General features: G+C 35.0%; 3 protein-coding genes across 7 annotated transcripts; 2 read left to right on the forward strand and 1 right to left on the reverse strand.

Annotated features, from left to right (window-relative positions):
• The first annotated feature begins 76 nt into the window (after window positions 1–76).
• LOC139101177 (uncharacterized) lies at window positions 77–4,228 on the forward strand. Of its 3 annotated transcripts, none has more exons than XM_070654120.1 (8): window positions 77–556; window positions 719–858; window positions 1,062–1,206; window positions 1,547–1,708; window positions 1,932–2,046; window positions 2,519–2,896; window positions 3,033–3,237; window positions 3,372–4,228. In XM_070654120.1, the coding sequence occupies exons 6-8, from the start codon at window positions 2,553–2,555 to the stop codon at window positions 3,603–3,605; spliced, it is 783 nt and encodes a 260-aa protein (XP_070510221.1). In that variant the 5' UTR covers window positions 77–556; window positions 719–858; window positions 1,062–1,206; window positions 1,547–1,708; window positions 1,932–2,046; window positions 2,519–2,552; the 3' UTR covers window positions 3,606–4,228. The 3 variants fall into 3 exon arrangements, with proteins under 3 accessions (XP_070510221.1, XP_070510220.1, XP_070510222.1); XM_070654119.1 differs by having other exon boundaries at window positions 77–553; XM_070654121.1 differs by having other exon boundaries at window positions 77–553; window positions 2,564–2,896.
• On the reverse strand, window positions 3,722–18,661 carry Nak (Numb-associated kinase). Of its 3 annotated transcripts, none has more exons than XM_070675415.1 (14): window positions 18,045–18,661; window positions 17,382–17,497; window positions 17,119–17,252; window positions 16,801–16,912; window positions 16,525–16,728; window positions 16,302–16,405; window positions 16,071–16,203; window positions 15,712–15,975; window positions 15,392–15,626; window positions 14,949–15,297; window positions 14,657–14,792; window positions 14,002–14,251; window positions 13,842–13,889; window positions 3,722–8,796 (listed from the first exon to the last, which is right to left on the reverse strand). In XM_070675415.1, exons 1-14 carry the CDS (start codon window positions 18,157–18,159, stop codon window positions 6,605–6,607), a joined length of 4,392 nt encoding a protein of 1,463 aa, XP_070531516.1. In that variant the 5' UTR covers window positions 18,160–18,661; the 3' UTR covers window positions 3,722–6,604. The 3 variants fall into 3 exon arrangements, with proteins under 3 accessions (XP_070531516.1, XP_070531515.1, XP_070531514.1); XM_070675414.1 differs by having other exon boundaries at window positions 13,842–13,886; window positions 14,648–14,792; XM_070675413.1 differs by having other exon boundaries at window positions 14,648–14,792.
• Window positions 18,662–18,775: 114 nt separating this feature from the next.
• Window positions 18,776–23,599, forward strand: Eif3c (eukaryotic translation initiation factor 3 subunit C). The gene is made up of 15 exons (XM_070654018.1): window positions 18,776–18,931; window positions 19,355–19,460; window positions 19,576–19,708; window positions 19,861–20,145; window positions 20,260–20,357; window positions 20,460–20,587; window positions 20,676–21,086; window positions 21,162–21,371; window positions 21,453–21,606; window positions 21,687–21,902; window positions 21,975–22,254; window positions 22,372–22,565; window positions 22,628–22,831; window positions 22,934–23,072; window positions 23,310–23,599. Exons 2-15 carry the CDS (start codon window positions 19,368–19,370, stop codon window positions 23,447–23,449), a joined length of 2,685 nt encoding a protein of 894 aa, XP_070510119.1. The 5' UTR covers window positions 18,776–18,931; window positions 19,355–19,367; the 3' UTR covers window positions 23,450–23,599.
• The last annotated feature ends 2,395 nt before the right edge of the window (window positions 23,600–25,994 follow it).

Here is a 25,994-nt window from a genome sequence, read left to right on the forward strand (position 1 = left end):
TGAACTAATGTAATGTATGCGTATCTTTACGACTTAATACCATAAAATACTTAATAAGTTTTTAAATATTGGTTATTTTATTACGTGATAACAAGCTTTGCTTGAAAATGTGAGTATATTACGATTACCTTTAAACACACACGTCTTTGTAAAATCGACAACGGGGAATTCATTGGACAACGGTGCCAGAAAGGCGTTAATCTTATCAAGGCTTATCTCGCTATCATGTCTCACGCATGTTACAGAAACGGGAAATTCTATGCTGATCAGAACGTGTTGAATCGTATGTACGTGCTTGTGTCACCGAGCATCTCGAAATATACAGGATTTATCAGTTGAAAACTTGAAGAGACATTTAAGTAGACAATAAAACAAAATTAGAGCAAATTATTTGTGCAATTAATGACGGAAGAAGAAAGTGGAAGAGTAAAAAGTGTTATCAGTACGTTCCGATTACTGGAAAAAAAAGCAATACGAGTTTTGTGGATGTATATTGCCGAGTAATTAATGTGAGACCGATATACGTATAGGCAAGAAGAAAATTTATGCGATGGTAGTAAGATTGTGTCTTATTTGACTATATGTTCTTATCTATCATTACGAAAATACTTATCAATTCTAATACTTTCAACGATGTATAAGTATTGGAACTTACTCGATAATTGTTACGTACTTAAACCGCGTAATTCATTTTGCATATAATTATTTTTTTTTTTAGTGCGAGAAAAATATTAAGATTTGCCCAAGTGAGAAATTCCAGAAGAAGAAAAATATGAAATTAATTCGCTTATTTGGATAGAAGTCCCTTTGCTTGCAGAAGAAAGCATGTGCGATTTTTAAAGAGATATGTTATTGTAGGTGGGTAATAATTGGTTACCTAATTAACAAATTAATTAATTGATCGTGAAGAGACTGAGAGAGACATAGTTCGCCGTCAGATGTGGCAATAGGAGTCTGAGCTCATCGCGCGTTAAGTCAATATTTGATCCATGGGATCCACGGCTATTGCCGTACGTTGTGAGAGGCGTAGTGACTAAAGAATATTTACGAAAATGTTGCAGTTTATTTAAACAAGAAGACCACGTGGGAACCTAAATTCTTACGTATGCCGTACGCTATTGCACGAGGAGGGAAACTTTAACGAAAGCAGTCGTTCCGAATCCTCCGATGTCGGTAGATGTGATTGTGTGAAATTTGAGGAAAACAGTTAAGTTTTTAAATATAATTTTATCGTTTTTTTTTTTACCAATTTTTGTGTCTATTAATTGAAATTATATCTCTATCATTTTTTAAAATATTTTTCTCATTAAATTCTTAAAACATGCTATTCTCAAACCGCATGCGTACCGTCTATATTCCTGCGTTGTCGTCGAAATGTCAATGTTTAATTATCTCCCATGAACAAGACAGGTGGTACTAATTAATCTTAATTAACACCTGTAGGTTTAGCCTCAGCTAAACTTAGCTAGAGGAGGAGTTTTATTGCTACTAATCAACGTAAGTGCGTTCGGTTTTCCAATAAGTCTAATATCTTTAATCTTTGCAGGTGCATATTTGGATTGTGCTTTATCGTTTACGTATTGGATTCCGCCACTCGTTTACGTTACTCAAGTTTGATTAATGGCCCGGCGTGCACTTCCCAAGCTTCGTCATCCGCTTATCATAATAACATCGTGTCGAGAACTAGGACGACGAATATTCTCATTAAGTAACGTGTCTTTTTTACTTCAATCTTTTAGTTTTTTAACTTTTAAGTTTAACTTTATTGCAATGCGTTTTACAAATAGTATCTTTTCTGAAATATTTCTCTACGAAATCAAGTGTACAAGAAAGTTAATTAATTTTTAAAATAATTTTACGTATGTCTTTAGATTAACTCCAGTAAAATTTATTTTAAATGTATCTAACTATTTTACGTTTTTTTTTTCTAGATTTACAACATCTGCACAAAGTCTAATATGGTTGGATGATTTAGATAAGTGTTAATCATATAAGATATCATTTTCAACCTAACTGTGAAGATACTACCATAAGAGCAAATCACAGGTACTATTAATAAATATTGCGTACATATAATATTATCTACAGTGCCGATATTATTGTGAAATCCATGGTGAAGATACCGTGTCGGGCAATATAGAAGCACGCATGCATATACGATGGGGATAGATAAAATCGAGAGACTTAATCCGCTGAAAATAGATCTCTCGAACATGGAAATAGCTTCGCTAAAATATTTATCCTGTTCTCAATCGGTTTCGCGGGTCAGGTTTTACAATCATACGCGAATTCTTGCGTTATATATTCTGTCTGCGCGCATTGATGAATCGCGATCGTGCTTTGGCGAGACTCGAAGATCAAGTAAACAGAGATTCGGTTAAATAAAGCCGAGCATGAGAGCAGAAATCATAATTAATATAAAAGTAATGCGCCAAAGTACTTTCTGCTGGCGACTTATTTTTTTTTTAACAATGAACAAGTAAAATAAATTTTTTTTCTTTTTTTTTTAAATTGGCAGCCTAGATAAAGCAAGTGAAAATTAAAAGACAATTATGAACTCAAGGCAAGCGGAATCACGGCTGGCGGTGTTGTACATCGCATCTATGATATGCTGTGTCACATCTGTCATATCGCTGGTGGTCACATGGCAAAATTGGCTGATAACGTTAGATGGTTGTATCAACGTTGATTGCGGTTGTATACTGTACGGTACTAACACGTTTGGTACGTTTCTCGGTGGCGATGAGAAGCTGTGCCACTTCGCCGCGTACAGTCTTACACCCATCATTATAATCAGTTTATGTCTCGGCACTTATCATGGATACAGATGTTGCATACATAAAAATCTAGACGATCCTAAGCAAATTAGTCGGATACAAACGTACGACGATGATAGGTAATTATTCTTCACATTTGTAATCAATGCAAAGAATTAAAAACTAATTAAAAATAATAATTAATACATTTCGAATTCGATCAAAATCATATTATGCTGTTATCTTAACATTTCATTTCTTTAATTTTTATTACAGAAGAAATCTTAACGGACACGTCGTCGTGACTACGAAAAAAAGAGTTACCTTTAAATGGTGGATGCCTGTTGGTTTCTTCGCAGCGTTTGTTTGTTGCTTGTCGCTCGCTCATGCAGTCGTGATAACCGATGGCTATTATAAAACCTGTGAACAATACAGGCGAAATCTCATTCAAGCCTTAAATTCAAGAGGCCGGGAAATTCAAGTAAGACGATCATCTTACCTCTCCTTTTAAGTATTAAATAAACTGTTAGACAAACATTTTTACGGTCAGTATATTTCTAAAATAAAATGCAAGTTTAGCAAATTAGTTATAGTATCGGTTTATTTTGTGTGCAGGCGATTCACGATAGGCTTCCATGCGGTGCAATTTTCGATTTCATGGACTACATTCAGCCAGATAGAAATCATTGGAGACGCGACGAGATGAACACCGGAATCGCGCTTCAGCTCGCAATATGCACGAGCTGGTTCAATTTCTTTGCTTGGCTGGTCGCGTGCTCGATAAACTTTATCATGGCGAGAAAGAGGAAACACAATTTAATAGAAAAGTTTTGTTGCTGCTGTTGCTGAGCGACTCTCGGTTAAATTAATCAAACACGACACTCTTGACAGTATTTTCGCGAAATATAATAAAATAGAGATTCTATTAAGGAAACACGACAAGACGCGGGCGCGTACGATTAATGTTCGTGTTAATAGTATATATTTTATTTATGTATTTTATACAGAGATAGTGTCTTCAATAACTATTTCCTTCGTATGTCTATCAAAGAATTAAAGACTCATCTGTTCTGCCGTCAAAAATAATCGCGTCCATTTTTCATATTTTATATAATTGCATTCTCTTTATACATTTTTACACGGTTTTCACTGTTATATTACACATGCACATTGTGTACATATTGGAACAATATTTTCATCCTAAGAGTAAAAGTCTGCACTGGTAAACTTAGCACGAACGAGAATGCACGATCTCTTTTATACATTTCTCTCGCAACACAATAATTACATTACTGCTATTCATGACAAATGATAAAATAAAATACTGTAACAAATGTTAACGCAGGCAGTGAAGAAATTCAAGTATTACTAGCAAAGTATTTGTAAAACTTTCCGACACACTCGTTTAAATTATTCACTTCACCTCCTGTGCAAACATACACGCGAAAAAAAAAAACAGAGAAAAAAAAGAACCTATAAACCAACGATATAATAAATAACAGTATATGACAATTCAAAAAAGGAATGTATTGTATCTACGCTATATAGACCTGTAAGAATTTACGTGATCAAGTAATATTCTTAGGATGTTAAATTAAAAATGCTTGGGTTTCCTAGCACCTTATTTCGTTCTATTTTACACACGGTGCACAGAATGATAAAGTATATTTTTAAGGCTTGGAATAACAACGTTCTATCTGCATAATTGCACTGCATAATCACTCTGACTTTTGTGATGGCTTTGTGATGCATTAAATATCGCGTCTATTTTTTATGGATTACATCTCACCGTTATCTATAGGAACTAAATAAAAAAAAAATATAATTTCTCAGATGCACTATCTCTTACATATACAAATACAATTGACTCTGTTTCATCTTATAATACTATCAGCTTTTATGCTACGCAACAGCAGAGACTTGCAAGCTTGAACGCTACTCAATAAAGGAAGGCACCTAGTTATACAAGCTATAATATCTACAAATTATATTACATCATTTTATATATATATATAAGTATATATATATGTATATATGCGTGCATAAAAACGTAGATTACAAACATTTTTGTTTTTTTATAATATTGTCACATCTTTTTACATTGAACTAGATCCTGTTCGTAGAATCGATTAAAAAGGCGCAGTATATTAGCAATATATTATAAAACTTGGTTAAAATAATTTCCAAAGTTATATAAAACGTATTAAAATTTAGTTGCTGAAATCGAATAATTTAACACAGATTATTTTTCATAATGTGAGATAGAAATTAATGTCAATATTTTAGCTAGTACTAACACACTAAGTACTAGTATCATGTCTACTTTTCATGCATTTTATTTAACAGCCTCGATTATGATGAGCATGACGTTATTAATATTCGTTTCAAATAATGTATCGACGAACTGTGGCGCTAAACATTAATCGAGACTGTTAAACAATAAGTCAGTCTTACACGATAAGGCCAATTCTCTAGGCAAACCTATTTTGCTTATTTGCAAGTATTACGAATCATTTCAATGCTATTATCTGCGCCTTTGTAACACTAATTTTTGCAAATTATGTTATATCTTCGTAAGGAATATTATATTATACTCTCTTCTTCGGAAAACTATAAGTAAAAAGAAAAAAATGTTTTACCTTTTTTTACTGACGTCAGATTTTGCGATAAACTTGACAAATATATGTATGTATATAGTATACATGTATAGTACAGATGAGCTTCCTTAGAAAAATTGCCTCGTATGAACCAGTAGATTGTACTAGTAGAAATCTACAAAATTTTAAAGTACAAACGTAGTGAAAAGACTTAGCTGCAAAAATAGATGCACGAGCTTTCTCTACTTATTTTTATTTCATTTTTGGTATCGAGCTGCCAAGTTCCACAACCTGGTTTTATGTTAAAACGTGAGTTGGGAAGTGTCTCTCACTCTCTTTCTCTCTCTCTCTTTCGTTCTTGTCAACATTTAAAAAATTAATAGGTTTTGTTTTTTAAATATAATGTCTTTTTTTCCATTAATTTCTTACGACTATCTTGTCTTGTCTGTGTAAATCTTCTAAAAATGCAAAAGTAATTAAAAAGTGATAGTATATGAATTAATACTTTCCGACATTGGTATAAATAACGTTTTATACGACTCCTCGCACATTTGTCTGTTGAATATGTATGCATATAAATATATCTGCTCATGCTGTATGCCTTCTGATATAAACATTGTACAGCTACTTGCTGCTATCACATCACATTATCGACGTTTGTGGCGGGAAAAAAATGCCAAAAGGACGTTTATACAATTTAATGAACTCGAGGAGAATTTAAGCATTTAAAGAATTTAGCATTCTTCTAGCAAATAGTGTAGATATTTTTTTTTATCTAATCGTAAAGCCGAAAGCTTTGAATAAGATATTACTTTTTGCTGTCTTATAATTTTTTTCCCAAATGCATTCTGAAAACAAGCAAAACATGCATAATTGTATTAATTTAAAATTTTACCGACAAACTTACGAGTTCAAAAAGCATATTCTCTTAAACGCAAGTTTTCTATGTACATATACAACCTGTGTATAGTTTCGTTTCTCAGTTAAAGACTTTACCATTTTTACTGAGATTAATATCTTGTTAATGCTGTAACGTGCGTATGTGTACGAGTGTGTATGTGCACGCGTTCACAGTACACGTAATAAAACTCTGTTAAATTAAATAATTTTGCAATGTACAGAACGGTGTGTTTATCGATACCTCTACGATGTACGCAACGAATGAATCAATGATGTTATATCGGTGCTCTGTTTCTGCGTCGCTAATAAACGACTTTGTGTCAACTAGCTGCTAACGAAGACCATTTTATTTCAGGTGAACGGGTTGCTTCGTCTTTTCAACGATCCGAATCGCTTCTCTGATGTCTCACGGATAACTTCGAAGGGCGCTACTTTTGCCCGTCCTGCTTGCCTCTCTTCGTTCTCGTCGCTGGGAAAATCTTCAAAGCTCATGTTACTGAAGCCAGCAGTTGCAGCCGTGTTCTTCTTACCTTTCGGCGTTTTCTTGTGGCTCACCGACTTGGCTTTGTGAGAGACCTTGTAAGTCGGTAACACGTCAACGGCATCACCGCGATTCTCGTTGATTAAATGATATTTCGACTTATCTTTCTTATTGTGTTTAGGCGTATCGTCGTCCGCGACAACCAGTGGTTCGGGTGACATAGGAGATATCATGTCGGATGTGACATCTACTTTAGACACGCTGTTGACCGCATGCACGGTGATACGGGCGGTATGAGTGGTAGTTTGAATTGCATAAGCAGATTGCGATTGCGGCTGCGACGACGGTGTCGATGTCAGATGAACGACACTGTTCTTCGGAGACTGTATGACGCCGCTAACAGGCAACGTTGTCGTTAACGTGACGTTATCCATGTAACTAGGCGATTGCGACTGTGTCAGCGTCAGCGACTGCGACTGCGATTGCGAATGCGACAGCGACAGAGACGTCGGACGTTGTTGGTGCTGTTGCTCGTTAAGCTTTAGCGAGGCGAATTCTTCGAACGGAATCGACCCGAAAAGATCCTTGGACGGTTCCGCACTGACCACTGGCTCGGAGTTCACCGTTACCATGCCGTATTTCGACGTGCACGCGATCGTGCCCGAGTGACTAGCGTAATAATTGTCCGGCACCAAGACGCAGTTAGCGTAATCGATGTAGGAAGAAGGTCCGGCCGGGCTCAGAATTGACATGGTTTGAGTCGGCGTGGGTTCGATGCTCGAGAAATTAGCCTTAGCGTTGTTGAAGGGATTGGTGAATCCACTTGGGCTAAATGGCGAGGAACCGAAGAGATCTTTTTCGAAATTTGCTTCCTCCTCGGCGATGCTGACGTGCAGGCTGCTCTTAATCGGCGATGACGTTTGAACGACGTTCGGCTGATGGAATGCAGCCGGTTCCTCGTAGATGGTTTTGCTGCTGTTCGCGATTACAATGTTTTTCGGATATTTGCAAGACAACACGGTGGCTTTGGCCGGCTGCGGCTTGCTCTCCGTCACGTCGACGAATACTTCTGCAGGTATGGGCGAGCTTGAAATTGGTGTCACCAAATTCGAGTTAGGAGGTGAATTTCTGACGCTATTAACCAGATCAACATTTTTAGGCTCACTCTCGCGACTGTCGCTACTTTTTCGGGAGCTGCTGGACCTCGGGAACGGAGCCAAAGCGAACACGTCGTCCTCCACCTTCCAGATCCCATTATTAAGCGACTTAGACTTATCGTTATCGTCGGACGAGCTATCTCCGTTGTTAAAGAGCAATGGTTTCGAGCCGTATTGATGCCGTACAAAGGGATCACCGTGCGATTGCTCTGGCTTCGCCTCGGGGTCCAGCTCGTCGTCCAGCAACAGCGGTTTCTCACCGTATTGGTGGCCAACGATCGGATCCGCGTCAATTGTCGGCAACTGTTGTTCCTGTTGTCTGTAGTGATGCTTTCTCGGCCTCTTCATCCTATAGTCGTCTTCATGCGTCGCTACGGACTCGCATTCTGCGTGATATGCAGAGCTACCACACGTACGCACGCTCTCGGAGATGGTCTCGTCGTGTTTGCCATGTGTTTCGCCATCTTCTTCGTCCTCGTCGTCGTTCACTTCGCCGTCATTGCCTTCTTCATCGTTCATCGCGCGTAAATCGCTGGCCGACCCGATCGAATCGTCCGACTCGTAGTCTACGTTCGCTGCGTTATCTGCTGGATCTTGCTGAGCGGCTACCCTCCTTCTACGATTCAGTACATTTTTTACGCGCCGTCTTTTAGTCTTCTTGGCTCGCTCTTTCGCTTCTTTGGTTTCTTTGTCGCTATCGCTTGATACCTCGTCGGCGTTGAATGCCAGCTTTTCGTACTTGGAACGGTCTTCAGCCGGCGCCCGCACAAACGGTGGCGAGACCGGACTTGACTCTGTGATCAAGGACGCTTCATCGTCCACGCCACCACTGTTACCACTTCGATGCTCGGTTCCAGAATTCCATTGCGCCAAGGGCACTCTCACTCTACCGTTTGCTGATTTCCCTGTAAAACAGAGGAGATTATATATTAGTTCAAATTATCATTTGCAAGCAAAATTATTCTCCAGTATTTTTTTTATTACGTTTAGAACTAGATTAACATGTTATATTAACGAGCCTTCGTTATCACTGAAGCGTACTTACCTAACATTTTTTTATTTAGAAAAATCTCAGCAAAACGAGATACGATCCGACACGGTCTATAATAAATAATATTGGTCCCTTCGATTAATGAAGGTCTTTTTCTATACAAAGTTTCTCTAATACGACGGAATATAAGCTATTACATATGCACTTTACCTCCCAATATCAGAAATTATATTATATTATGTAGTAACATAATTATATTTTTAATTCACTCAACATTATATTTACACGCTAAATAATTTCTAACATTGTTGTATTATTACAAATTTTGTTTTCAGTGCTGTTAGATAAAGTATTTAAATTTTCTATATAGCTGTATGACTGATTTTTACAATGTAAAGCATGATACCGTTATCTACAATAGAAAAAGAATTATAAGAAACGGGAGATGTCTGATTAGGTCTGTTGCAGACAGTGCATTTTGCCGAATATGATGTGCATTAATATTTGCAACTTTATTACGGCGATGAGTTTCAGAAAAAGTTAATGTTAGCTTTTTTGACATGGAAAAAGTAGCACCAATATACATAATTTCGGACTAGCTATTGTTAGTACCGCCACCAAAAGGTCTGGAACAGTCCTAATCAGATTCAGAGGATTGAGGATGAGTGTTAAAAAACGCAGTAATGCTCTGACTGACAGGTTTGCTTTAAGCTACCGTGAGAACACGTCGCATCCCTGGCGAGCCTTGCGTTAAATCGCACAAGGGGCAAAGTATTGCTGCGTTTTCTTCCAGTAGCGTTCAGAAAAAAACAAATACTCCGTATGTTAATTTACATTTTATTGCTGCAACATTATTTGTCTTAATACAGCGAGAAAGGTATTGTCCAAGATGTTTGTCAGCCCCCTATAGTGCTCTGAATTCGCTAAGTTATTTCCCTTTCTCTTTTTCATACGAATCTCGCTACAGATACCTTTGAGAAGAAGCATACTTGTACTCAGAAGGTGACGGTTAAATAACAAATTCTCTTTCTTTCCCCCTTTTTTTTTTCTTTTTTTTTTTTTTTTTTTTTTTTTTACGCAACTTAATTGTAATTATTAGAGACACTATGGGAGGCAAACAAAGCAGGACAAGATTGATAAAGAAAGATTTCGTAAACAAACGATTTGAATCGGAAATAAGGCTTGTGCCTCCCAAACTCATTAGGTTGTTCCAGACATTGTACAGATAAGAATGTAATTTCTCGTAAATCTTTCTCTCACAGAGAAACATGCAATTGTCCGCGCCTTGCTATACCCAAAGGGAATTGTGACACACACGCTCAAGGAAGAATTAACGTTACGGCGGTTTTGGTAATACTACTAGTGCCAGTGAAAAAGATATCTTAACTTCGTTGGACTTATTTTTTGCATAAAATTAATTCTTCTCGATATAATTTTTAAGAAAATATATGTCGTTATATATGAGTTACTAATCTGCTATATAAGAGCTCCATTAGGAGATAACAATTATAACAAGTACGTACAATATTGATTAATACCTATAGTACTTGTTACAGTGTAAGATATGTTGTTTGATATAGACATTGAACGCATTGGACAACAAATACATATACGAAGTACAAGGAGTACACAACACAGATTTTTTTTACACTCTTGAAAGAGATAAAGTGATGTAATTCGGCGACCCTGCTTTCCAGTGTTTTCTCTTACAGATATTACAATGCTGAATTACATCATCTTATCTTGAAATTTTATAGGCCAAACATATACACTTTTACCAAACATATACAGAAAAAAATATTAGTTGTACCAAAAAGAAACCCAAATTAATAAATACCATCTAAAAGCAGTATAATAGAGATATGGTGAAAAGAAATGAACAGAAAACAGAAAGGAGAAAAGAATCGTAATAAAAAAAAAAAAAAAATAATAAAGAAAAAAAAAGATGAAGATGTAGAAAAAGAAGAAGGCCTGGAAATGAAAATAATTGCTATTATTTGCCAGCCACTGTAGTATTACCATTACGCGAAGCAGATACAATCTTGTGATTTTTATATAATAACCCTTAATGTACGTCTGTATGTATATATTCACGCATTGCGCAGAGAATCGTTATTTTATGGGAAGGAAAGGTTCGCGTCGATACTTCCGCACACAAAAATAAATTTTCATATTCGGTAGCGTATTCTAAAATAAACGATATTTCTCATCTCGTCCTTTGCGTTAATACATACATTGCTATTAATCGCATTGCATATCATTCTCTTGGAAATATTTGAAACCTATTCTTCCCACGTACTTCCATTTATATGCTATATAATACAATCATTGTAACACATAATACGTTTTCACGTATATGCATACGAGTAGGACAAAATAGTTTACCTAAATTTTGTATATCACATAATATACAACATAATTTTTCAAATATATATTGCATTATGTATATATATATGTATGTAGGTGTATGTATTTATTCATATTTATATATGTATATGCATATGTAATATTTATATGTAATTTGTTCCTCCTTTTTTATCGATACATCAACTATTCCGTACGGAAACACTAAAAATAAAAACTAATTCCGCTTTTGTGCACTACATATCATAGGAACATCTATTATAAAGACAAAAATTCTTTTTATCCTATGTTCATCATATTCTCAACAATATTTAACAATTACATTTGTTATAACATAATCAATATATAGCATATTTCAAATTCTAATGTTCGATGTATTATCCTTAAGCTGTAACTTACTATTTGAGGTAAGTAGAAGTTAATATGTAATTCACTGGTAATATTCTATCATTCCTTTCTCATGTAATTGAGCATAACTGAGCAGATTTGCATCACAATCATTTTTTTTCTTCACAGTTATATTAGCAAACAAATAAATGCTCCAATTATTTTTATCAAAAAATACCAAAGCATTTTGACAAGCAAGTATTCTATCTTAAAAAATTGATGGCAAGATGCTGATTAGTTCTTTCGCTTGGCTCGTTTCGAGCCAATCGAGAGTAAACGTCAGCTATCAATGTTACTGCGTTAGTGATTAGTGAGTGATTATAAAATAAAAAGAGTGTAATATAGTGTCAAATGATATAAAGTGCTTCAAGATAATTCAGAATACTGCCAAGGAAGGAAGGATGGAAAATAGCGTAACGTAAACTAACCGGAAAATACAAATGTAAGTGAATCTGCAACACGCCGTCGGCCGTAGATCACTCAATTGTAATTATCATAAAAAAATTATTATAATTAACTAATGTTCCTAAATGTAATGACGCGCGCGTACGGTTTCTTTTAGTCAACGTAAGAGAAGAAAAAAAAAAATTATATCATGAATTTAAAAATGTCGTAAGCACAAGATTAATTTGGTTAAACAATTATCTATACATTGCATATGCCTAAATATTTTTTTTTATGTATACGAGTAAATTTACATAAAAATAGATTTTTTTTAATTAATAATTTGTGCATAAGTTACGTTTCTAAAATAAATTATATATTTGATTAAAAGATAGATTTGTTTCAGAACTGTAAGAATGTATTTAATAAATTTTCAAACCTTGTTAGTTAACTAAGACTTTTTTTTCGATTTATACGAGTAGTAACATTGAAGCTTAATAACTTATCACACGTCTTTGGTAAATTAGACGGTAGTAGAACTCCACAATTTTTTTTTAATTATTTAAATAAACATTCTTTAAAAAAATATTAGTTCCTCTTAATTAAATTTAATGAAGCAGTGCAACAATATAATTAACATTATCACGCAATAACTGATTATGCATTATATCACAAATCAAGTTTTATGTAATACTAATTAAAAATCGAAAAAAATCCTTTATTTTGTATGTATTTCTTAGAAACGCCACTTTTTTCATTGCGTTATTTCAAATTCTATTGATAAAAAATAAGAATTATGTACATGGAAGTTCAGAAAAGCGTAACATGCTGATAATTGTCATTTCAGCATTTATCTACATCTATTGTCCATAAACATTTTATATAAATACATTGCTCTTTATAAATGATCTTATTTGACGAATATTCCAATCATGAGCAATCAAAAAAAAAAAAAAAAATTACATCCGAAGAGAACAAAATTGTAAAAAGTACTATTATTATATTATTTTTTAGTTGTAGAAATACAATTTTTTTTAAATTTTAAATAAATTATTCCTCATTTTTGTCATTAAGCTATTCTCACACACACACATATATATATATTGTGATTCAAAGCATATCTTTTTTTATAATCCGTGTTAAATATTTTAATATTTACTATTTAAAGACTTTGTCGATGATATAAAGTTAAACTAAAAAAAAAAAACTTATTACTCAAATTAATGATACATCTAATTCTGTTACTAACGAAACTGTGATGTTATTAATTTAATCTTTATCAAGTATTTTTCAATTTCTTTTACTTTTTATACATGTATATAAAGCTATGAAATTTTGGACATAGTCTTAGTTGTATAACAAAATTATTTCTAATACTTTGTTTTAAAAATTAATTCAATAATTATTTAAGTCAAATAATAAAATATTAAAACAATTTAAATTAATCGAATTACAAAATTAATATATTGTAAATTAAATTTATTAAACTTTATATGTATATCAATAGACGTATAAACATAATATAAAAAAGATATCTTTTTAATATTTAAAATAACTTTTTTGTTTTACTTATTAATTGATTAAATAAATATGATACATTTGATATACAACTAAAACCGATCAAGATTTATGAAAGACAATGGTCATAACTACAGCTTAAAACTTCACATAGCGATGATGGCAAAAGTAAGAAATTAATATTAAGATAGCGAGCGAATGGCTTTCAAATAAAGTATAGATTAATAGATTAATATAGGAATAAGTGGAAAAGAGATAAGTGGAAAAGAGATGATGGAGAGTGTAATAAGGATTTTTATGCATTACCTCCAGCAATAGCAGCAGTCTTTGACCCGATTTTATTCTTCTTTCCTGCTAAGAAAGAAACAACGTTAATACATGCTTTTATTTTACGCTACAATATACGTATGTTAGTAACTGTTTGAGCTAAAACAATAAATATAATAAAATTTTAACGAGAGCTTACTTGGCAGGCTAAAGGGTGCAGATTCAAAGGGATCTTCCGGTAACTCTGTATACGTCATAACAAGACTTTCGCGACTTTTCACTCCACTGATACTCGTATTGCTCCCTCTCCTTATCTTGTCAAATTCCGCACCAAAGAGATGATCTTCTGTTAACTGATTAAAAGGTTGTACATCCTCAAATGGATTCCATGCCGCTACATCTGCACTTAATGATCTTCCTTCTGATCCCATTAGGCTTGAAAGTTCGCCCTGGGAGAAAGGAAGGCAAATTCTTTAATATTAATTATTCTTCTAAGCAACACCTTTGACGTTTTCATAGTTACTTGAAGATGAAGAAGTATCATTAATGATAGTGCAGTGCATAAAATAATAAATATAAATGTCTTAAAAAAAACTTTAAATAAAAATAAGAATTAAATAAAATTTAATATTTTCTCGTAGCTCGTAAATTACCAATATTTTTTTATGAACAAGAAATGTTATCTTTCCACGAATAATGTTAAAGATAATTTAAAACTATAATAAAAATAAAATAAAAATTTGATTTAATTTATCGGAAAAATATAATTTTATATTTTACTTTTTTAGACCAATTAATACCGTTCAACAAAAATAAAAATGAAATTGTGCGCTTTATGTACTTACAACACGTACATGCGAGGCACTGGTTGCTATACAAGGCCTTGTATCACTTGGAAGTTCCGGTGGAGTTGTAGCCGTATCATCAGAACGTGGTTTGACCGAAGCCTCATATGGCGCTAAGAATTGAGTGGTTTCACTCGCAAATGCTCTGTAAACATCGAAATGGCTATTGTAATATTAATATTAATAAAATTTTAATCTTTTAAGATTATCGAATATATTTAATAAGTATAAACTCTGCAAATTTTTCTAAAAATTTGTGAATGTACAACGTAAGAAAAAAAAAAGAAAGAAATAAACTTACTTATTAAAAGCGCTCGTGTCACTGACATTCCTTCTGTGACGCGAAGACGACAATGTCGGACTGTCAGGCGGAGATATGCTGGAACTTATATTTTGACTCAAACTTTCTGTCTTATTAACCGGTTTCGGGAGAGCCGGCGGTGTCACTGTCGGCGGAGTTGTCTTGTTAGGCCCCGCAGGAATAGACAACTTCGAGGGTAACGAAGTAACTGGCGGATACTTAGATGACGATGGGTAATTAGGATTGGACAGTTTCGGAAGAATTTTGCCGGGTTTAGGTGCAACGGGAGGTGGTATTTTAGCTGGCGGCGGCATCGCTCTCGTATCGTCTTTGAACGGATCTGGATATCCTGTAAAAGCAATAATATAATTAAAAAAAATTATTTTATCAAGTTTGCTATTATTTCATGGCAATTACAATATTTTATCGTGATTTAGAATTACCTGACGGCGGAAACAAAGCCTCCAAATTCTTTTCATTTACGTTCGTCGTAGCTCTCACGTCGTGTTGCCTCGAATCGAAGTAAAACGCGTTTTTATCTTGAACGGTAATGGGCGACTGCTGAGTTAGAGGAGAATGACTGATCATCGGACTCTGCGATTGACCGTACTGTGACGATTGTGCTTGCGGTTGACCGAAAGGAATACTTTGACTGGGGGTGCCAACATGTGGCGATACCTAATAAAACAAAATAATTTCATTAATTACAATACTTTTATATGCTTCAAGCAGAAGTATTGAGAGGCTTGCGATTTGATCTTACTTGAACGTAAGAAATAGAATTTGCCGGTGTAGTTTGCGTCTGATTTCCTTGTCCCGATATTTGTCCCACTATTTGACCACTTAAACTGATCGGTCCGGTGCTAACTGCTTGTCCTTTCGGTCTTTGTCTCGGTGTTACAGACGTACCTTCGACTGTCGTTGCTATAGGCGTAGGTTTCGGAGTTTTTACAGATGCTGATCTTTTAATATTCTCTGATTCCATGGGCGGGCATGGTAATGATTCTACCGTCGGTGTTGGAACTTTCTACAAATTTAAAAAAATAGTTAATACAAACAAGCACATAAAAAATATATTTCGTATAAATTTGCGCCAATATATAAATATAATAATTTACATACATGTAAATTTTGTACAGGACATTCTTTGCCTTGAATTTGAAAAGCAATTGAGGAGGCTTGGTAAATATCGGGGCGTATGTCAGGATCCGGTTCAAGCATATACCGAATTAAACAATGGAGAGCTTTACTATATCTATAACATTAAACATTTTTATACTTATTTTAATTTATTCTTTAAATAAAAAAAAGTCCGATAGCCTGTGTAGAATATGTGAATTTTTTTTTACATACTTTGAGTTATCCGGTATAGTGAAATTTCCAGATTGTATAGCAAGAGTGCTTTCGCCAAATGGTAACGTAAAAAAGCAGAGTTTATATAACAGACATCCTAAAGCCTGAAAACAAGAATTTTAGAAAAAAAAAACTTTAAATTAGAATAAAATTTTAAAGTTCTTTTTATGTATTACGATCATGTGTAAACGAGGCGTGTAATAACGCAAGTACGATACATTACCCATATATCTGCCTTCGTAGTAATAGGTTTCCCGCAATACATATCAACCATTTCAGGTGCTCTGTAGCTTAAAGTAGTATATTTCTTTATTTCCTCCTCAACCACTGCGGCGCCGTGGACACTAGGATTAAGAACTTTTCCTGTCGCGGATCCAAAATCACACAGAACGTAATGACCACTATCAGCAAGCAATATATTCTCCACCTATCGCAAGACAATTAAATGTAGTTGTAGATATTTCTGACGATGTTACATAATGATTATTAAGTAGTTCACCTTGAGATCTCTATGAATTATGGGAGTTTGACAATGATGCAATCTCGATACCGCTTCGCAAACGTCACAAAAAATTTGCAGAACTTCTGATTCAGTGAAACCTGTTTGCAGCCTAGAAATAAAAAATTGCTAAAGTATGCCATACGTTTTCATATCGTTAGATATATAATTAAAAGTAATATTTTGTAATAGAAACCTCGTGCAACATATAAATAATTTATGTATGCGGATATGAATTGTACACGAGTGTTTAAATATACATACATGAAATTTTTCAAACAGTTTTAAAATTAATCTAATAAAAAAATTATTTCGAACCTATTATTCATCATTTGAAGAACTTGAGATTTACAGTAAGGCATTAAAAGCAGAAGTTCGTGTATTCCTCCAGTGGTGTGAGTTATGCTACTATCTACATATCCTATGATATTTTTATGACCACTCAGGTTGCTCTGCAAATAAAAATAATTTGTTAATAATAGTTAATGCAATGTAATAAAGATATTACTATATTTAAGCACAAAAATTAAATTTGCTACTAATTATCGTTAAGTAGCATTTTATTATTCATAAGAACTTACAGCAATTTGTATTTCTCTCTTGCACACATTGAGATCATGTTCATTGTTGACATACATCCGTTTAAGTGCATATCGTCCACCTGAGGCTTTGACCAAAAATACAATTGCAAATCCTCCTGTAAAATAACGAACAAAAAAATATTTTTTTAATGAGCTTTTCGGCATTGCAAATCCATAGAAAAATTACTTTACAAATATACCAACATCCTGGCAATAATGCTTATCGATAAAAAGATTCATAAAAAATTTCGGAAGCACGTAACTTGTCGTTTGAAAGCCGATTATTCAAGTTGAGCCGGAACATATTCTTAAAATCGAGCAATGCAAAATGCTCAATTTGCGAGCGATAGATTAAGACCCCTAAAAGTTAACGAGCTTAATGACATCCACTGATCACCAGTCCCGGATGCAGACGAGATCGTACCGTCATCGGCCTTCTTATCGGTATTTACGAAGACAGTCAGGACGAAAAAAAGTGAGAGGATAGGCTAGGTAGCGACGCAAAACAGAATGAAGAACAGGGAGGGATCCGCGTCTTGGGGGCACGTTTACCGGAGGCTAAAACGGGAGTGCAGATCAGGAGCGAGAACGAGGAGAGCGTGACGCCGTTAGGTGATCGGGTTCGAAAAAGAACGGTGGCGAGAGGGGAGGGGAAAGACTTACCTTCTGCGAGGACTTCTTCGACGGTGACCGTGTAACGGCCCACGACGAACACCTTTCCCAAGTAGCTGTTGGGCTCCTTGGACGTGTTGTCGATCTTGGAGAATAGCTTCTTCATGCTGGCGCGCTTCGTCCTCGTCGCCGACGTCGATTTGACATAGGGCCCCTCGCGCCGCGCTGCGCTGCGCTCCGCTCCGCTCCGCCGATCCAGCCGATCACCGCCCCCCGGAATGGCACGGTACGACACGGTACGGAACGATACGGTACGACGGCACGGCGATCTGGCGCGGCGCGCTCTCGCGCGGCTGGACCTCTTTTCCGCCGCCGCTATCCGCTTCTCACTTGAGAGAACGCGCGCGAGCGGGAGAGAGAGAGAAAGAGAGAGACAGAGAGAGAATGAGAAAGAGAGAGAGAGAGAAAGGGAGAGAAAGAGACGGAGAGCGCCGAGAAGGCCTGTCCCCAATTTCGCTCGCGAAGACGCACGTTGCCCCGGCAACCGGCGGTCACCTCCTCGCGCGTTAAATCGACCGGCGGCGCAGCCTCAACCAGAGGATACCGCCACGACGGTGCCCATGATAGCAGTCGCGAGCGTATCGCGCATCACTCCGCCGCCGCTACCACAGTCGACATATTCGGACCGCGAACCGACTGCGCAACCGCGCCTCCGCAACGGCGACGTCGGAAACATATGTGCGCTACTTCCGGCCGAATGTCAAAGAAACCCAATTGTCCGTTAGTTGGCGCGGGTGCGACAACGGCCATCTCTTTCAGCGAGTAGCCGTTCTTACCTTTATTCATTTATCATTGCTTGAAGTCACGGTTGCCATTGCTGCGTGTGGAGTATATAACCCTGCCTTGCGCGTGATCTGCTTTCACGAGGAAGAGTATTGGTAATTAAAAATTTCCTTTCTAATAGTATTAGCATTATTTCAGTCTTTTCCACGCGCGATTCTTGACAGACGAGCTGTTCGCTTTTACTAGAAAAAGTTTGCTATACTACGAATCTTGTTCAAAAGGTGACATACACGTCACGGTTTATCCAGACACATTTGTAGAGATGCATAAGCATATGCATTAGAAAATTGTTTGATTAATTTTCTTATGTATTTGATAGATTTGCAATGAATTTCTTTATGCATATGCTTATATATCTTATCCAAATTTGTCTGGATGGATTTTTAGACACACTGTCTTCCTGATTTCTATTTTTATTAATTTACATACTACGATTGTAGACTTACAGATAAAACATTTTATAAAATTAATTGGGAATTTGTACTTATTTTTTATTACCTTTTGTTTAATTGCTGCAGAGTGTTTGCAGCCATGAGTCGTTTCTTTGCAACTGGCTCAGATTCTGAGTCAGATAGTGCATCTGAGGAAGAGCAGGTGCAACGAGCACCCGCAACAGCTTTTACTGTAAGTATTACAGTTAGAGCAAATGTTTTCGCATTTTTATCAGTAAATTCTGAAAAAAATAATTCTTATGTTATTTTATTGTAATGTCAAATTTACCTAAAGTATCTTTTTACAGTTCAGTGATGATGAGGAAGAAACAAAACGTGTTGTACGCTCTACAAAAGAAAAAAGATATGAAGAAATTGCAAATCTTATAAAACTTATTAGGAATTATAAGAAAATCAAGGATATGAGCAGCATGTTAACCAGTTAGTAATTAAATTTATGCTTATTAATTTTTTATGATGTTACTATGACTTATGCAATTAATAATTAAATTAGAAAATTAAGTACAAACATTTTATTAATGTGTTTTTATTTAAATAATATATTTTTAAATAATATTTGTTATTAATTTTAGGTTTTGAGGATTTGATGCGAGCTTATCAGAAAGCTTTACCCGTAATTACAAAGGAGGAGCTTGGCCAAACACCGCGATTTTATGTTAGATGCCTGGTAGAAATGGAAGATTTTATTAACGATGTGTGGGAAGACCGTGATGGACGTAAGAACATGTCCAAGAATAATTCTAAGTCCCTATCAACATTGAGACAAAAGCTGCGAAAATATAATAAAGATTTTGAGGAAGATATTGGCAAATTTAGGGAGAATCCTGATCAAGATGATGACGAAGAAGACGAAAGAGGTTCAATTTTTTTTTTAATCACGAAAAATTACGAAAAAATTAAATTACGAAAAATATTTATCACGCATACTTGTTTAATCTTTCCAAAATAAAATAAAATAATTTCTATTTTAGCTGAGGAGATTATAGAATCGGAAGAAGAAGATGATAGCGGTGTAGCTTTTAAAAAAGCAGGGTCAGAAGCAAGCGAACCTGATGTTTCCAAATTCAAGGTTTTTTTATACGATTAAAACTCGCAAACAAATGCATTCGATATTAAAATTAATTTATAAAAGTAAATTTTCGTAAACCTGTTTCTTTACGTTATATTGCAGAAAACTGTAACTGACGGCGAAGACGGTAGCGAAAGCGAATCTGACTGGGGCAGTGATTCAGATAGTGAGAGCACAAGTAGTGATGACGAAGGCCAATATCAAAATATTCGCGAGCGTTTCATCAAAAAGTACGGTGTTTTTTAGATGACAGTATTTGATATACGATAAATGTAATGGTATATTATGTGACACAATTATTTTTTTTTTTTTACGTAGGGCCTCAGCTCAGGAAGATGACGAAGACAAAGCAAAAAGGAAGGAGCAACGCAAAGAGCGGAAGGAAAAGGAGCGAAAGAAGAAACGCGACGAAGATGACGGCGAAGGAGAATGGGAAACCGTTAAAGGCGGTGTGGCTATTCCTTCGGAGAAACCGAAGATGTTCGCTAAGGATGCAGAGATTAACATAGGTGCAGTGCTTAAAAAGCTCTCTGAGATAATTGCAGCCCGTGGTAAAAAGCGCACAGATCGACGCGAACAAATAGAACTCTTGCATGAATTGCAACTGATAGCTGATGCGCATAATCTCGGTCCAGCTGTAACCGTAAAGATTAAATTTTCTATTGTGTCTTCTATATTCGATTATAATCCAAAGGTTTCTGACGCTATGAAACCGGAATATTGGTCAAAGTACGTATATTTGCATAAATTTTCTTTAAAATAATAAATTAAAAATAATAAAGTATTAAAAAATTTTATTTACAGAATACTAGAACGTATTACCGAGATGCTAGATATGTTACTAAGTAACTCAGACATGGTAATAGCAGAAACAATCACTGAAGAAATGGAAGAATTTGAAACAGCTCCGTACAGAATACACGGTTGCGTATTGACGCTTGTAGAACGCCTTGATGAAGAATTTACAAAATTACTGAAAGAATGTGATCCACATAGTAACGAATATGTAGAAAGGTAATATTTTTTGCAAGCAATTATGCAATATATTACTTGCTGTTATTATTTTTTGTACAATAAAATGTCTATTTATCGTAGATTAAAAGATGAGAAACAAGTTGCAGCTATAATTGATAAAGTACAAGAATATTTAGAGAGACAAGGAACTGTATCCGAACTCTGCCGTGTGTATCTTCGTAAAATTGAACATTTGTATTATAAATTTGATTCAAATGTGTTGAAACAAAAAGAGGTAAATCACGCAAAACATTTATAATACATATATACAATTTTCTTATTATATTAATTTGTTAAACTTTTTGAATGGATTAGGGTGAATTGGAAACGGACACAGTTACATCCGTGCAAGTTATGGAAAAATTATGCAAATATGTTTATGCTCATGATAATACTGATCGGTTAAGAACTCGTGCGATTCTTTCACATATTTATCATCATGCTCTTCACGATAATTGGTTTCAAGCTCGTGACTTGATTCTTATGTCGCATCTTCAAGAAACTATTCAACATTCTGATCCAGCCACACAGGTTTGAATATATATCAGAATTTATTTTTATGTCTTTAAAATATTTAAAAATAATTATTAATTTTTTTTTTAGATTTTATATAATCGTACGATAGCTCATTTAGGATTATGTGCATTCCGTCATGCGAATATTAAGGATGCTCACAATTGCTTAGTCGATTTAATGGTGACGGGCAAAGTAAAGGAACTTTTGGCGCAAGGATTACTTCCGCAACGACAGCACGAGCGTAGTAAAGAGCAAGAAAAAATTGAAAAGCAAAGACAAATGCCTTTTCACATGCACATTAATCTAGAGCTTTTGGAATGTGTATACCTTGTTTCAGCAATGCTCATCGAAATTCCGTATATGGCTGGTATAATTTCTAATATGTTTAATATCTTTTTACATAAACGTTAAATGTATTTTTATAATTGTATAATTTAAATTTATTATATGTGACAAATTATTTTATTATTGTTATTAATTATAGCGCACGAGTTTGACGCGAGACGGAGAATGATTTCGAAAACATTTTACCAACAATTAAGATCTAGCGAACGCCAATCGTTAGTCGGACCTCCAGAATCTATGAGGGAGCACGTCGTCGCTGCCGCGAAAGCAATGCGTAATGGAAATTGGTCCGCTTGCAACAATTATATTATAAATGAAAAGATGAACGCAAAGGTATTAACAAAATTTGCATTAGCAAATTTATTGCAGAGGAGTGATTATTTTTATTGAAATAGGTGTGGGATCTCTTTCATCAAGCGGACAAAGTACGAGCTATGTTAACGCGATTAATTAAAGAAGAGGCATTGAGAACTTATTTGTTCACGTACTCGCATGTGTACGATTCCATTTCGATGCCAAAGCTCGCGGACATGTTCCAGTTGAAGCGGCCCATAGTCCATTCGATTATCAGTAAAATGATTATTAACGAGGAACTTATGGTATTGTATAGAAATATTTTATACTGTTGAATAATTTATGCAACGTACCATAATATATATTATTATGTATTTTTATTTCATAAATTATATTGTATTATTCAGGCATCTTTAGACGATCCAACTGGAACTGTAGTTATGCACCGAAGCGAACCGAGCCGCCTTCAATCGTTGGCTCTACAATTGACAGACAAGGTCAACAACTTTGTAGATTCGAATGAACGTATCTTTGAAATGAAGCAAGGTATGCACAGACGCTTAAATTATTTTTGATAATCTTTATTTTTGGCGTATTACTAAAATTTTTTAATTTCAATAATAGCATTTTTTTTTTGAAAAGTTAAATGCATTATATTTATTTCATGGCAATATGTTGTATTTGATTAAATTGTTTCTTATATCTTTTTATGTTATATTATTTCTAATACGCCTAAATAAAATATATTACTTTATAAATTGTAATAAATATAAATTCTTGCAGGAAACTTCTTTTCAAGAGGAAACCAAGGCAACTTCCGTGATCGTCAAAATTATAACCGCCAGGGGCAGGATTGGGGCCGACAAAGACGTGATCGTGACCGCGATCGTGATCGTAATCGAGAAGAAAATCGGAATTATTAAATAATTAATAAATCCGATATTAAAATAAAATTAATAATAAAAAAATACTAATGCAAAAGAAATTTTTTCAAGTGGAATTATCATTGTATCCGTTTAATTAAACATCAATGTATTAATAATATTAATAAAATGATATAGAATTTTACTGAATTTTATACGTTGATTTATTATTATTCGCCTTTTTTATTTTAATAACGCAATTTTATTAAAGTGAGAGTTCCGTTTCCCGCTAATTCAATCAAATTCCATAGCCACACCTTTTTTATAATGGTTCTTACAATATTCGCGGGAAAAGAAACATTTCTTATTGGCCTATATGGATCAATCATGCAACAGAAAATTTAATTAGTGCCGAGGAAATTTTCTACGAGACACCACCAGTCACCATTAGAAAATGGCGACAGCGTCGGTCAGCTCGGTCAACTCGGTTCGCTCGATCAGCTCGGTCTGACTCGGTCTATCAACTTTGAGATACCAAATTGTATAAGATCGAAAGCCAGAAATCAATCGTCTTTGAGATTATAAACATGGACAAAGTTATAGTTCATAGTGTAATTAAAGCTAAATTGAATTGCACGGAAAAATTAATTTATAGGCAAAAGATACTGAACTATAGATAAAACATTGCAAGACGTTATGTTTCTCCTGACGTAGCGTGTACAATATATACATCAACCCTTATTGCTGAAGATTAGTAAAACAGTTTTCTTTAAGAAATAATAAATGGTAAATAACTCATGCAAATCGCGTATTTAGTAATACATAGTAAACGTAAGAAAACCTTTTTAAAAAAAATACTTTTAGACATTTTTAATGTTTTTTTTTACTTGCAATGAAATTATTCTAATATTCTATAATATTAGAAGTCTTACCTGTAACCGATACACTTAACAGATTGATGAAGAAGATGTTCATGAGATAGTTATGCTATAGTTTCTTGCATCTAACATCCGGTCAGCCGCTCGTCCGCTCATGATCTTTCTTTTACCTCTTTTATCTTTTATTCTTCCATTCAACGCGCCGCCCTTACTCACTGGTCACTGGTTCTTATTCTCGTCCAAATCAGATTTTTCGTTTTCGTTGCAGCTGTCGGCGGTGGATAAGAAACCTGGACCAGCTGGTGCTGAACGTCATATAATGAAACATAACGCTGGGAACGGTTGGCGTTATTGAAGCAAATATTCGAAAGCCTTCAGAATCTCAAACACTTATCAGATACCGTCCAAACTCTCAGATATTTCACACTCAGGATTTATTTTACACTATTAAATTACTATCGTGATATGGATATTAATAAGTGGTGAGCTTTATATAAATTTAAATATTAAAAAATTAAACACCGGTGCAAGCCATGGTAAGACGCATAGATTTCAAGTTTTGTTGCGTTGAAACTTCCACGATAAATAACAATCTTCGGCGACGTTTCTTTTCTTTTTTTTATTTTATTTTTTTTTATTGAAACGGCCACGAATTATTTAAAAATAATTGAGTATTCCAGGTGCATTGTTCAGCTCGCGCGCGAAGGAGATCTCCCCGGGATTGCGTCGCGGTTCATTCATGAAGCCGTTCTTGCGCGAAATCGCACGCCCGATGAAAGAACCGCTCTACCTGCTGCCTGACTGAAGGCAACGAACGAACAAGAATGCCGCTAATTGTATCAATTGCGTAAGCGTTTGTATTAATTAAATGGTTCCTGTACGAAAAAAGTTAGATGCCGATTTAGATTGTTTCAATAATAATTGTTTTTCGCAGAATATAATTCCCGGCGTGTACAAGTTTAATCCGTACACGGATCATCCAATACAAGATCCCGGGGCGATAGAGGCCCGCACGAGACAAATTGAAGTTTTTCGCGAACGAACCTGTCCGTAGACCACCGCAAACCCGTCTTCCTTCGCTTCAACTGGCTCCTTTAGAAACGTCGGACTGCTCGATTCTGTTCACTTATCTGGTGCTTTATTCTCGCAGCAAACGCCATTTAATTTTTCACACAAAAAGAATTGCAGATTAATAAGTATCTATTTATTGTCTTTTTTTTTCTTATTTTTTTTTCACTATTTCATTATTCAATTCTTAACGTTTACGTAAAAGTTTTTTTCCTTTGCGCTAAGAATATAGCGCAGTAGTATTTGATTTTGTCATAAAAGGTACGTCGAAAGAAGAATGTATTTTTAAACTTAAATTGTGATATAGAAATTAATATAAAATTTATATATGTATGTTGCAGGGAGAAGAGATGTCGCGGACAAGTGAAAAACTTAATCGAGCTGTGGGTGCAAAGATCACTTTTTTAATTTGCTTTCCTTCCCGCATACTGAAACAGAATTGTCAATTTTCGACAGGTTGTAATTAATTGATTTAATCTCGGCCAAGATTATTATAGTCTTCTTCGAAAATTGTCAATGTTTCTCGATTTCAGCGTTACACACGTAGTTCGCCTGTCTTTTCCGGATACGAGATGGCAACCAGTTTGCCGGCCGCTCGGTGGTGAACAACATCGTCTTTTTTCATCGAAGCATATGCCGAGACTATATTAGGAAACTTG

This window comes from Cardiocondyla obscurior, linkage group LG03, assembly GCF_019399895.1.
Source record: "Cardiocondyla obscurior isolate alpha-2009 linkage group LG03, Cobs3.1, whole genome shotgun sequence".
Classification (NCBI taxonomy): domain Eukaryota; kingdom Metazoa; phylum Arthropoda; class Insecta; order Hymenoptera; family Formicidae; genus Cardiocondyla; species Cardiocondyla obscurior.

What these genes read in the sequence shown, in the direction of transcription:
- LOC139101177 (XM_070654120.1), top strand. Translation starts at nt 2,553, where the DNA reads ATGAACTCAAGGCAAGCGGAATCACGGCTGGCGGTGTTGTACATCGCA. An exon ending in CAAACGTACGACGATGATAG is followed by an intron (nt 2,897 to 3,032) that starts GTAATTATTCTT and finishes TTTTTATTACAG; the next exon opens with AAGAAATCTTAACGGACACG. An exon ending in CAAGAGGCCGGGAAATTCAA is followed by an intron (nt 3,238 to 3,371) that starts GTAAGACGATCA and finishes TTTTGTGTGCAG; the next exon opens with GCGATTCACGATAGGCTTCC.
- Nak (XM_070675413.1), bottom strand. Translation starts at nt 18,159, where the DNA reads ATGAAGAAGCTATTCTCCAAGATCGACAACACGTCCAAGGAGCCCAAC. An exon ending in TAATTCATAGAGATCTCAAG is followed by an intron (nt 16,729 to 16,800) that starts GTGAACTACTTA and finishes GTCTTGCGATAG; the next exon opens with GTGGAGAATATATTGCTTGC. An exon ending in GGCTTTGTTTCCGCCGTCAG is followed by an intron (nt 15,298 to 15,391) that starts GTAATTCTAAAT and finishes TTGCTTTTACAG; the next exon opens with GATATCCAGATCCGTTCAAA.
- Eif3c (XM_070654018.1), top strand. Translation starts at nt 19,368, where the DNA reads ATGAGTCGTTTCTTTGCAACTGGCTCAGATTCTGAGTCAGATAGTGCA. An exon ending in AGTAACGAATATGTAGAAAG is followed by an intron (nt 21,372 to 21,452) that starts GTAATATTTTTT and finishes TATTTATCGTAG; the next exon opens with ATTAAAAGATGAGAAACAAG. An exon ending in TATCTTTGAAATGAAGCAAG is followed by an intron (nt 23,073 to 23,309) that starts GTATGCACAGAC and finishes AAATTCTTGCAG; the next exon opens with GAAACTTCTTTTCAAGAGGA.